The 12,107-nt window shown below is 48.5% G+C and overlaps 1 protein-coding gene across 1 annotated transcript in view; it reads right to left on the bottom strand.

Moving 5' to 3' along the window:
* The window catches only part of LOC113480132 (hydrocephalus-inducing protein homolog), a 96,047-nt gene that overhangs the window by 62,170 nt on the left and 21,770 nt on the right, over positions 1-12,107 (bottom strand). Inside the window, exons 7-8 of the mRNA XM_026848750.1 lie at positions 4,756-4,957; positions 1,894-2,065 (exon numbers count right to left, since the gene is read on the bottom strand). Of these exons, the coding sequence (XP_026704551.1) occupies positions 1,894-2,065; positions 4,756-4,957 (374 nt within the window). The remainder of the gene's footprint in view (positions 1-1,893; positions 2,066-4,755; positions 4,958-12,107) is intronic.

The raw sequence follows: 12,107 nt of genomic DNA, 5'->3' as shown, positions 1-12,107 counted from the left end.
AACTCACAGAAAATACTGTGAGTTATTTCTTCTGGGAAATTAAAATAGGCTGTTGAAGAGGTTCCTTGCATTCCTGCTACCCCACAGGGGAAAAAAGAACTGCTGCTTGAAAGAAAATGCTTCATTACCCACCCTTGCAGGCTACTGCTACATGTGTCCGAGCCTTGAGGCACCTCAGGAACCAGCCACGTGCCTGGGCTACGTGTTCTCTATAGGATGGCAGTCGAGTCAGAGCATGGAGAGCCACCATGGATGGTAACCAGGACAGATGTAAAACTATGCAGTGCTGTGAACATGGTATTGCAACACTTCTGGCTGAATCACTTCTGGCCTCAGACAGGCTGCAACTGGCAGGTGGCATAAAATACAGACGGTGGATGTACGATGGTACCGCACAACCACTCCAGCTGTCCTACCCTGGCTTTGCTACAGCATAAAGCATGGTGATACAGGAGGGGATGGCACACCGGGACTCACAGCTACACAAGTGATCTCTCTGCAGGAGCCCAACCGTAAATACATGCAAATCCTATTTCTCCTCCCTCAGCCCCTAAATACTGAGAATCTGCCAGATCTCCACCAGTCAGAGTAAGAAAAAGCTGGTCTGGAAAAACCAGGCACCACCAACTGCTGGCCATATTACCTGCTTTGCTTGGCAGAGGGGGAAGGCAATCCATGGAAGGAAATAATGCTCAAAGCAGTCAAAGAAAAAAAAGACAGAGCTGGCAACAGAAGTACTAAAATGACACTCAAAGTGCATCCTCTCAGCTCAGGGCACTTAGGAGAAAGACAGTGCCAAAATAACATCCGCCTCTTTCCATAAATAACTGAACCCACAGGGAGCTGTGGGATGGACCAAGGCTCCCACTGGAGATGGTGCCTTCCGCCAAAAATCAAAGTGCTCTGCAGTAGCAGTCCTACTGTAAAGCAGCAGGAGCCCTGAGACACACTCCAAAACCAGCTCTGACAACCACAGGCTGCTCTTAATGCTCAGCTGATCAGCTCCCTCTCTCTACAATATTCCCACCCCTCTGACACAATCTCTTGGTCACATCATGCTGCTGTCAGCTACAGTGGCGTGAAACTGCAGCTATGCCAACATTGGTGGCTCTCAGCCTTATATGGGATATAGAAGCAACTGAGAAGAGGAGATGATCCCCTTCCTTGAAAAAAAAAATAAATTAGTTTCCCCTATTTTAAAAGGAAGAAGAGGTTGAGATTATCCTAGGATTTACTCCAAGATGAAATGGGATTTTACATTGCTCGGACAGTTGGCATTCTTCATCTCAGACCATGCAAATACTCAGAAGCAGGGCTCTGGCCGATTGCAGGATATGGGGTTTTGCTTGCATAAACAGAAAAGGCAAAAAAATGTCTGTACCTATGCGCCATGAAACTCAAGAAGTCCGTTTAAACCTGCCAGCCTTGTGTCCAGGCTCACAGATGACCCTGGAAGGGACATTGAGCCATGGTATCTGTCCAGGTTATATGAAGAGATTGGTATCTCTCTGATCAAACTTAGGTTGAATTTGGCCTCTCCACAGAGGACCATTTCATTCCTCAGGTCAATATCTGAACTGAGAGTGCTCTAATGTCCTTTGTTAATCCCCACACACTACGTGTAAGCTGTGCCCTTACTCATTGTTATCAATAGCTCTCAGTGTAAGGACACTTACCAAGTGCCCTTAATTTATAGCCCTTGAAGCAGAGCTCAGCTTCAGGCAGCCTCTCGCTCTGCCAGGAGCCCAGAGAGATGCTTTTTCCAACAAGCTCTTGCAGCCTCACTAGAAACCTGGTGTTTTCTCTCGGCACATCAAGCCAACTGACACAGGGACCTACCAAGTGACTTCAGCCAGGGAGGAGAAGGAAGGGAGGTTCTCATCTATCACTTACCAGCGGCTCAAGGGTGAACACATCATCAGACAAAAGTATGGAGTCTCCTTGCGCCTTTGCCCACTGGTTCTGGAAGGGGCGGGAGAGAAGGGGATGGCATTCTCGCAGAGCAGAGTCCACCTTGCACTCCCTCAGACAACGATCCATCTTGCCCTCTTTCTGCCTCTGAAGCCTGCAGCCACGGGGAGAGACAATCCAAGCAGATAATTTAATGAGCAACATATTTGCAGAGACTCGTGTGAGCGCAGGGGCAGCAAAGCGCTCAGGGAGGATCAGCAGCAGCTCAGCGAGGGGCTGACCCCGAGCCACGGGGTCCCACACGGGTCAGATTATCACTTGCTGGTCGCCACCACGGCACGTAGTTTTACTCCACGCTTACAAGCTCAGAAGAGGTTTCTGAAAGCCAGCAGCCCTCGAGAGCCTCCTGGCTCAAAGCCTCTGCCGTAACTGATGCAGAATCCACCAACCACCCCAACTGGCTTTTCCTACCACAGAGCTGCCTGAGGGAGACAGATCAAGATGAAGGAGCACCCACTGCAGGGCTTCACTGGCACGGGGGGATGCAGCTGGGTTTCAGCTGCAGGCCACTGACATCACTCTTTTTTTCTTCCCCTTTGGACCTGCAGGGATAAGCAAGCTAAATGTGCTCTCTGTGCCCTATACTGCCCCGCACCAGAGGATCCAGAGCACTGTAAAAGCAAACCAATGAATTCAGGCATTGCATCACTTTGGTGAAACCAATGCTTTATGTGCATGGAAACAGAGGTCCTGAGAGGGGAAGGCACTTTGCCTGGAATCACCCACTAAAGAAGTTTGGACCAGCATCTCTAAATCCAAACCCTTATGTCTAGCCTTGAACCACCTTATCTTTTTCCTCTTTTTGGCCATCTCTGTAGGGCTTTGACACAGTTCATCTCTCCCTTACTTGGCAGCTGTAGCAGAAACCGTTCTAGAGTTTAAAGATCACAACCAAGAGATAAGGGAGCACTGCTACAGAGCAGTTGCTTCCTAGCTGGCATATCGCTGTCTCCTCTGCACGCTCCAGTCCTCGGCCATGAAGAACCAGCAGGTGACAACTCTGGGGGGGATGAGTGGAAGGCTCCATGTGTAGCAGCAGTTCGAGGAAATGTAGTATAACCAGGATAGCAATCATCACCCAGCTAAATTCAAATACAGTTCGAAAGGAAATACAGCCATGGACGTTACTAGCTGTACACAGACAGAGCCTTGGGCAAAGGCTGGCACCAGCACCAAAAGTACTTGCTTTGGCTCGGCCCCCTGAAGTGCAGTGGGAGATGCTTCTCCATGGCTGTCCTACAGCCCTGCACATGAGGAGGGCTTCCCACCACCAATGAGCAACCCCCAACTCAACCTCCATCAGTGGACAATAATTCCACCATTACATCCCAGAAAGTCCTGCAGGAGGGAGACACAGCAAACCCCTGGATACACCTTCTAAGGATCCAGGTCTTCTGAAGTCACAGCCCGGAGCAGGGTCCTGCACTGCCTCCTCTCATGGAAAAAGTCCTCTCTGCTCTGAGATCTCTAAAGCTTCTCTGACAGCAGGAGTGGCCTTGGAGCTATGACCATCCCTGAGATTGCAAGGAGGAAGAACAGAACATCCTGGTCAGACTCAGGACACAAACTGGCACGAGATCAAATGTAATTGGAAACGAATCAGGTTGAAGCGACCTGTGGGGAAACCTGGTTGCTTCTGAGGGGAAAGAGGATCACTCAGAGTCTAATCTGAGACAGGCAGGTGAGGAGGAGGTGAGCAGTAAAGGAATGGTTCAGGCAAGTGCCCAGAGAAGGTAATGAGGTTTTCTTTTAACAAATTGAGCTTGCATGGAAGTCACACACTGTGTAATTAAAAATATAGAACAGTGGAAAACTAGTTTTGGCGTTCAAAGCATTTCTGACCTAATTATGTTGAACTTTATTGGCTCAGAAGCCCTTAAAAAGTGCTCCAGTTTAATGCACTTTCCTGATCAGCTGTGAGCTAACTCCTATACACCTACACCCATGCAAGTCTGCAAAGTCCCACAAGGATTCCCTTAATCACCCAAACTTTTAAGTGTCATTTCCAGTTCATCCTCCCAGGCTCTAAGTGTTTCTCTGCTGCCTGAAAGGGGAATTTCAAAGCTTCACCACAGACACCCTTGGAAGAACCTGCCCCATCTCTCAGCATCATGAAGACACAGGATGCTGCAGCCCAAATGCGCTCTGTCCTGCACTGCCCTACCTTCCCTGCAGAACCCTTCACCTCCAAATTCTCCCCGGTCTCTGAGGAAGGGTAGAAATACCTCGCTGTGCTGGAAACCGGGACAGTGCAAGGCAGTTCAATATCCTACAGCAGGATGGCCTCAACTTGCTGGGGCAATGAAGCACTTGACCCTGCACATTACTGGAGAAGGAGCCTGCCACCTTATCAAAGCTGGAGTGGAAGAAGCTGCAGTGAATATCATAACAGTTATGCTACCTGCAGCTATGTTAAATGCTGCTACTCAGTGCAGTCCCAGGGAACGAGTGCTGACACTTTCCTCAGCCTCACAGACCCCCCATAACCAAGGGGTCTCTGAATCTCAGTGTTTTGGGGCTCCCACAAATGCAAATTTGCTCTCTGAGGAAATCCAGTCACTGCAATCAACCTTTCCTCCCCAAAACACCATCCTCAGCTGGAGTATGGATGGAGCTGGAATGGGAGGCACTGAGCTCCATTACCCTGAAGTTCAGGGACACGTAACCTGATGCCATAGATGGTTTACTTGTCCTAAACCATTCAATGCACCACACCTCTTGAGGCCACACGTTAGTTTTACCCTTGGGCAGTGTATCTTACGGAAATGAATCTTTCAAATGAACCTCAGCTTCTGACGATCCTCCTCTTCCTGAGTAGAAAAAGCCTTCCACTGGAAGTGGACTTTGATTTCACTCCGATTGTGAATCACTACAGATCTGTGGTTTGACAGTGTGAGGTAAGTCTTCTCAACTGTCAGGGAGCTCCTGGCCAGCCCGATGTTGACATCTACAGCTGCTCCATAAAGGCTTGTATGAATATCTTCACCTGAAAAAAAGCACAGGGGAGTCTTTGCTCATCTCACTTGCTGATGGAAGTACAAGGAACAAAGCAAACCACCAGTAACAGAAGAAACTGTTACAGCTTTTAGCTGTATTAGCAGTTCCACAGATCAGCATATTCATCACATCCTGACAGCTGCCCGTGTACAGAATGAGGATGGCACCATCATCAGCACCTGATTTCTGGGTGTGTTTGTAGAGGTTTATCCCCAAGGTGACAGTATTCACAGTGAGATTTTTCCAATGTGTCTAGGTGGCCTTTGGGTTGCCATCCCACTCGAGTCACAGAGAATTCTGCATCCAAGTCATTTGGGTGACTCTGAGGAGTCCCACCTCAGTCAGAGCTTGCCCAGTGTTTCGTCTCTCCTGATCCCTTGTTGCTGACACCCAAAGATGCCTGGGGGCATGCGGGCAGGAAAGGGAGGTTCAGAGGAACAAGTGACAGCCCAGGGCAGGATGGGACACAGACCTTCACTGTGTTGCAGAAGCAGCACCCTCACTTGCTGTGGGTTTGTGAACACGTGTCAAGATGAGACTGGTGGGGCACGGCCCACCCCATCCTGCCCATTACAGCCCTGCAAGCCCATTTCCTCAGCCAGGACCCTGTTGCTTATGCCTGAGTCTGCAAGTCTACGCTGAATCTTCCCAAGCCATTCAACGACCAGAGCGAGGGAATCTTTGCTTTCCACCTCAGACCCCGCTGAAGAGGAGTGTCCCTGGCTGTGCACATCAACTGACCAAAGACTGGGGCCTTTCTGGAGTACCTGCCAGCACGTCACCCTCCCAAACAGACTCCCATCAAAGGCTCCCTCCTTTCCAGAGTTTTCAAACCTTCCTTCTTCCCAGCCATGTAACTCCTGGCAGTCAACTGAGCTCAAACTTCAGTACCAAGATCACTCTTCCTCTTGCAGGCATGTGTTTCCCAGGTGAGACGCAGACAGCAAACATCAGACATGCTCTCTAAATGGCATTTCTGTGGAGCGGTGCTTAAAGCCTCAGAGCCAGCCCCAACGGACAAGTGCAGCAAGCAGCCTGGCCGTAGCCTGGAGAGCATCCCTCTGCAAAGGCAGAGCCTCCTCCTCCCTGCACAGGTCACAGCAAGGCAGCCAGCCAACGGACCTGCCTTTAAAGCGCTACCGTGCAACACAGGGAGAGCGCTGGATGTGTGCTGGGTGCACTCCTGAAATCCTAAGCCAGACACAACACAGCAGAATCACATTCATTCCAGGGGAAAAAAAAAAAAAAAAAAAAAGGAGCCCCCTCTTTTTGGGGGGCACTGGGGATTGACTCACGCTTAAAACACTAGATCTCTAGAGTCATTCACTCATCTTCACACACAGAGAACCCAGCCTTCATGCCTGTATCGCTTCAATTTCTCTGCTCGGAGTCTGGAGTGGTAGGGATTTGTGGCCAGAGATGAGTTACGTTGCGAGGGCAGCAGCAATGTTTACAATGATTGGACAATCTGCTTTCCATAATGGACAACTTGGCATACAGAAATAACTGATGTTCAGGAGAGTTACAGAGGCAGATATGCTTTATGAGCACTGCCTCTCCCTCCACTGAATCTCTGGCATATACTGGCAAGCAAAGGAGCCAGGAGCCAAGAAATGGGAGACATGCACAGTGCCTCGAGCTTGGGTTTATGGAAACATGAGCCAGCGCTCTACAATGATCAAGATGACAAACTACTGCAAAATAAACACCATGAAAACTATCATCGTCTCCCTGCCTAAACCCATGGCCATGTGTGTCTCGAAATACTGAATATAGTTCTGATCTCAAAAAAACCAAGCTGAAGTATCTGAAGCTAAATAGAGAAGGACAGAAAGAACAATTAAAAGTATGAAGCAGCTTTTATAAGAAGATTGACCGGGACTTCTCATCCTAGAAATCATATGGGCAATAGATGGGAGAGGTTTGTAGAAGCATGGATGGCCTGGGAAATGTGAATAAGGAAAAAAATTGTCACTATTTGTCATAAAACAGGAACCTGAGGGCCTGAAATAATGTTATTAGACAGAAATTAAGCAAAAGTGGTAGTACTTTTCCAGGGAGTATTCCTTCCTTTGGAACACACTGCCACAGGAGGCTGTAGAGGCTAACAGCTGTAAATCCAGAGAGCAACTGGACAAATTCTTAGAAGATAAAGCCATCAGAAGCTATTCAACAGAGATGAGAATAAAGCCATCAACACAGAAAAATGCTAACTCCATATGCACTTCCTGTTTCTATACAATTTGCTAAACATCTCCTACTGCTGCTCTCCCAGGGAGGAGCTGGGGACGCAGCCACCCTTGCGCTCCTGGCTGCAGGCACCGAGGACTCTTCTGAAGGCTGGAGGGTTTGCCAGAGCACCTTCTACCACAGAGAGCATTTGGCATCGTGCTGAATACAGACACCCACAAATCGCTGCGTCCAGGAGAGTGCACACAGCTGCCAGCGAGTCAGGAGGAAGCCACGGATCTGTCTGCCAGGCCGATGAGCTGACACGGAGAGTGGACCGGCCAGGGTTGGCCACGGGTGGCTGCAGGCTTCATGTCTTGGGTGTCAAATTAGATGTGACATTTCAGTTAAGACTCTTGGCTGCTTTTCAATAGACCCCTCTGTACTGTAACAGCGACATAGCACTAGGCATTACACTTGGCAGGGCAGTGTCCATGGCGTGTGGTTTGGGATGCTTGGCTGCCATGAAAACGCATTTACTGAATCTAAATGTGTCTGCCCTATCATTATTTACACAACGTGATCTTATTACAGGCTGTCAACTCTGTCATTCTTACATGCTTTTGATACATTTCCTGCAGGTGGCAGGACACAGCTTTCACTCTGCAACCTGAACAAAGCAGTGCCTGAACTTGAAATTAAAGCTTAGACTTTTTACAGAGCAGCAGAGCAGATGCTTTGTGTTGTGCACTCCTGAGTGGTGCTTTTTGACACAGCAGGAACACCACTGTGTCTTATCCCAGCATCTATCCGCATGGCTACGGACACAGGTATCAGCACACCATGATAACTTTTCACTATCTTGAAGTGAGAAATCTAGCATTGGGTCATCCTCTGTGGGGCTCCTGTTGTGCAGGAAAACAGACCAAGAGAGAATTTACAGAAGAGATAAAACATCTTTCTGAATTCTTCTAATACTAACAATCATCCTGGTGCAAGAGGGAGTAATTTTCAGAGCAGTACAAACTGTTCTTAAACAGAAAGATTTTGTTTAGCCTGAAGGTATAGCTCAATGGATAGATGAGCAAGCCCTTGAACAAGATTTCAAAAAAATTTCAGGTTTGATGAAGAACACGTTCCTAGTATCCAACAGCTGGTACTTTCCTTCATTGATTACTGTCTAAACATTAGGAAGCTGGTAGCCAGATTGATTAGACCAAACAGAAACAAAACAGCACCCTGATGCATTTTGTCTTCACCACGACATATTATTCCTCTATCCCTGGGTCTCTCTCTCTGCTGAATTTGGATTTTAAATCTTTTAGAAGTGAATGACAGTCAAATTTGGAATATATAGGCAGCACAGAAATCAAGTGTAATTTCATTCGCCCAGTTTGTCAGAAGACAGTGCCTTGCTCTCATCTCTTCTATGAATGCAGCTGCAGAGAGACAGGTCCTGCTGCTTTTTCACTGAAAATACAAGCAAGCAATGAAAGGAGAGCTCTTCACTCAAAAGGATGTTACTGTACCCCCATATCGACCTATGAGAAGTAATTCTTTTGCTCCTGCTATCATACCCAGCTGCCTCCACTGCCAGCATATCCTTGTTTTTCAAGCAGCATGCAGAGGTCTCTGTTACTGCTTCACCGCTGGAGAAGCGAGTCACCTCACCAGGCTAAGCTGGAAAGCTGGAGAAGTCACCTACAGCCTGATCCAGCCCCCCTACCATGTGATTTTTGCTGCATCTCCCACAGAGCTACCACCAGCTGCTCTGAGCTGTTTTGCTCTTGGGAAGCTTATGGCTTCACCTACATGATGCGCCAAGTCTCCACCGGCCTGAGAAAGGCGCCTGTCCGTGCCCACGCCTGTATCTCCAGTCCTAGAGCAAAGCGCGGAGCAGCGACAGTCATTTCTAAGTTCTTCTCCGAGGCGGTGTTCAGGAGCTGCCTTCAGACATCATTAAACCATCATGTTATTTACTCCAGACCTACTTTATAAACCTCACCACTAAATAACTGCTGCTGCTAACACAGGTGTCTCTAAAGAACCACTCCCAGGCTACAACAAAGCTCAGCATCCTCCTCATGACTGTGCCCACAGTTTGTTGCTGTAACGGCCAGAGTCCCCAGCGTGGCCCCAGCCTCAGCAAAGCACCCACTGAGCCCACGCAGCACAGTGAAAGCAGAGGGTCTCTACCCCAGAGGCCCTGCAAGGAGCCGTAAGACAACAGATGGGGATGAAAAGGGAGGTGGAAAGAGTGACCAGCCAGCAGTGCTCCACAGGACAGGCTGCAGGCTCTTCAGACAGCTCTCCTGCACGCTGAGCCATCTCCCTGCAGTCAGGCTCCCTCTGTGCATCCTTCTGTGACCGAGCACCCACAGCATTCCCCAGCACCCACTCCGCACTGGCCTTAAGATGAACTGTTTTCCTGGTTCCAGATGAAATACTCCGGCACAGGAACATCCGGGAGCCAGCACGGAGGCTTTGTCCTGCACAGCATGAAGGAGCTTCGCAGAATGTTTTGAAAAGAATGATGCAACCATCGGATGATGGAAGACCATTGCCCCGTACCCAGGATGCCGCGGGCTATTTTTAATAGTTATTGCTACCACAGTAACAACACACTGGGGTACCAGACTGCGTGAAACATTGCTTTTGGTCATGGGGAAAATGATGCAGGAACTTTCATTCTGATTGCTTGGCAAAGACCTGCCCAATAGACCACCTAATCAGTCACCCTTCAAGATGATCTTCTGCTTCTCAGCAGATGCTGATCGATCCAGAAGGAAAGAGGGCTAATGAATGGTCAGCTCTGTCCTGAAACACCTCCACCGGTAATGACACTTAGAACACGTCACTGATTTCCACTGATGATAGTAGACAAGCTGTGGTCAAGGATGACCTGCAGAGAGATGAAAACCACATTCTTCCAGAAATCTCTCATGTGCTAAAAATGGGGTATGCAGTGTCACGCAAAAGCCTGTTTCTGTGCATGCCTGAGGAGGAACAAATCAGCCAGAAGGAGATTTTTAACTTCCAAGCCACCCTCCTAATACATACATCCCAGTCTGTGCTCCCACAGTCAGCTCCATGGGTTGCTGGAGCAGGCGTATTGTTCAGAGGGGTGTTATGTAGTTGTGGAGCTACAAAGCTGTGCAAAGAAACCTCAAGCAAATGAAGCACAAACCTAATTCCCCTTCATCTAACCTCAAAGTGACAAATCAACTCTTCTGAAACACAAGGTCCTGGAGAGGGGCCATACTCTGCAAGGAACAGAACAACCTTATCAAAAACAGTATGAGAAAAATTCATTATTACAAGCAGCTCTAGGAAAGGGGAACAAAGACAGGAAACAGTCACTACCTATTACCTGTTTTGACAGAAACAAACACTTTGGAGACCAAGCAGACTCACCCATCAGTCTAAGTGATTTGAACTGTAAAAGCATATAACCAATCACCTGCATAAAGGATTAGTTCCCAACCCCCGGTCTGTTGCAGTGCTGCTACTGTTAAGATGTAAAGTCAACATATAATTGCACAAACTCCTTTTTACAACTTCTTGCCTACAATTGTCCTGGCTCAGCTAGGATAGGGTTAAGTTTTCCCCAGCAGAGAGAGAGGGGGAAGGGATCTCCAGCCGGGTTATTCATACCATGCTGATGTCAGGTCCGTGCACGGGAACTTTTCCTTGGTGGTTTTGGTGGAGGGGAGCTCACAGCAGGCTTGTTCCGTAACCATTGCAGTATGTCTCTGTATATCTTTTGTCTTGTTTACTATTATTGCTGTTTATGGTTGTTATCATTGCTACTGTTGTTGTTCAGATTGCTTATTACACTGTTGTATTAAAATTCTTCTTATTTTAACCCGGAGTTTGTGCCTCACTTTCAGCCTGACCAGCTGAGGGTGGGGGAGGGACCACGGCAACGTGGTCTCCGGTCCAGGCAGGGCTTAAACCACCACAGCCTTTTTGGCGCACCAACGTGGGGCATGAATTGGGTTGAAATAAGAATTAAAAAAGGGACAGACCCTAAGCAGAGTGTATTTGTACTGTATAATAAGAAAATGTTTGCAATGCTGGCCCACTTGCTTGTGTGGTGGAGCTGGATTATTCCTTATATCCACTGTGTGTTCCCAGTGCTGGTGTTTGTTATTGGTGGAAAATGTCTAAAGGGGATTGTTTTGTTATATGGGTTACTGACTGCTTATAATGCCTTTGTATCCCTGTGTGTGGGGGTAGGCCGGTACCTGTTTGCTGCCTGGGCTTTTGTTAGGGGTCTCACTCCCTCTGTGAGTGAGCCAGTGGAAGTTTCAATTATCCTTGGAGCCTGCAGGCCAGTGTGATTGCCGCACAGTGCTTTCTGAATGTCTGCCTGATTTCAGTTTTGGCCATGCGGCACTTCTCTAACAATAGCAGTGCCCAGAAACCTGCCCTGAGGTCAGATAATAGTGAGTGGCCAGGGGTGTGGGAAAGGATGGGCAAAGGCCTGAGTCGGTGGGCACCTCCAGTGCATTGGAATTTCACTCCTGAACAAATGCAGAGCCCTGATAAGCTGATGGAGTGCTTAGAAAGGGTGTGTTACCAAGCGGGCAAAACCCAGGAGACACAACTAGCTGCAATGTGTTGGGGACTTGCCCATGCCTACCATGTCTTTTTAATACCACTCACTGCCCTCAAGGGGGAGAAAGGCCTGCAGGATCTGAGAATGAAGTTACTGGTACAGTATCTGGGCCAGGGGAACAGGCAGAACCAGTCTCAGTTGCCTCCACCAGCACAGCAGCTGAGTCCAGAGAGCCAGCCAGTGTCGGTATCAGTTGCCCCAATACAGAAGACAAAATACACCAGAAAGTCAGCTCGTGAAGGGGGGGATGGGGGTGAGCCAGGCTCAGCACGGGAACAGGAGGAAGGGCCAGTGGTGATCATCCGATCTCTGTCCCCGACTGAGTTGCGAGATATGCAGAGAGATTTTG

This window comes from Athene cunicularia (genome assembly GCF_003259725.1).
Source record: "Athene cunicularia isolate RWA chromosome 4 unlocalized genomic scaffold, athCun1 chr4_part3, whole genome shotgun sequence".
NCBI classification, from domain to species: Eukaryota; Metazoa; Chordata; class Aves; order Strigiformes; family Strigidae; genus Athene; species Athene cunicularia.
The sequence above is the reverse complement of the archived record's forward strand: the minus strand, read 5'-3'. Positions and strand labels throughout refer to the sequence as shown.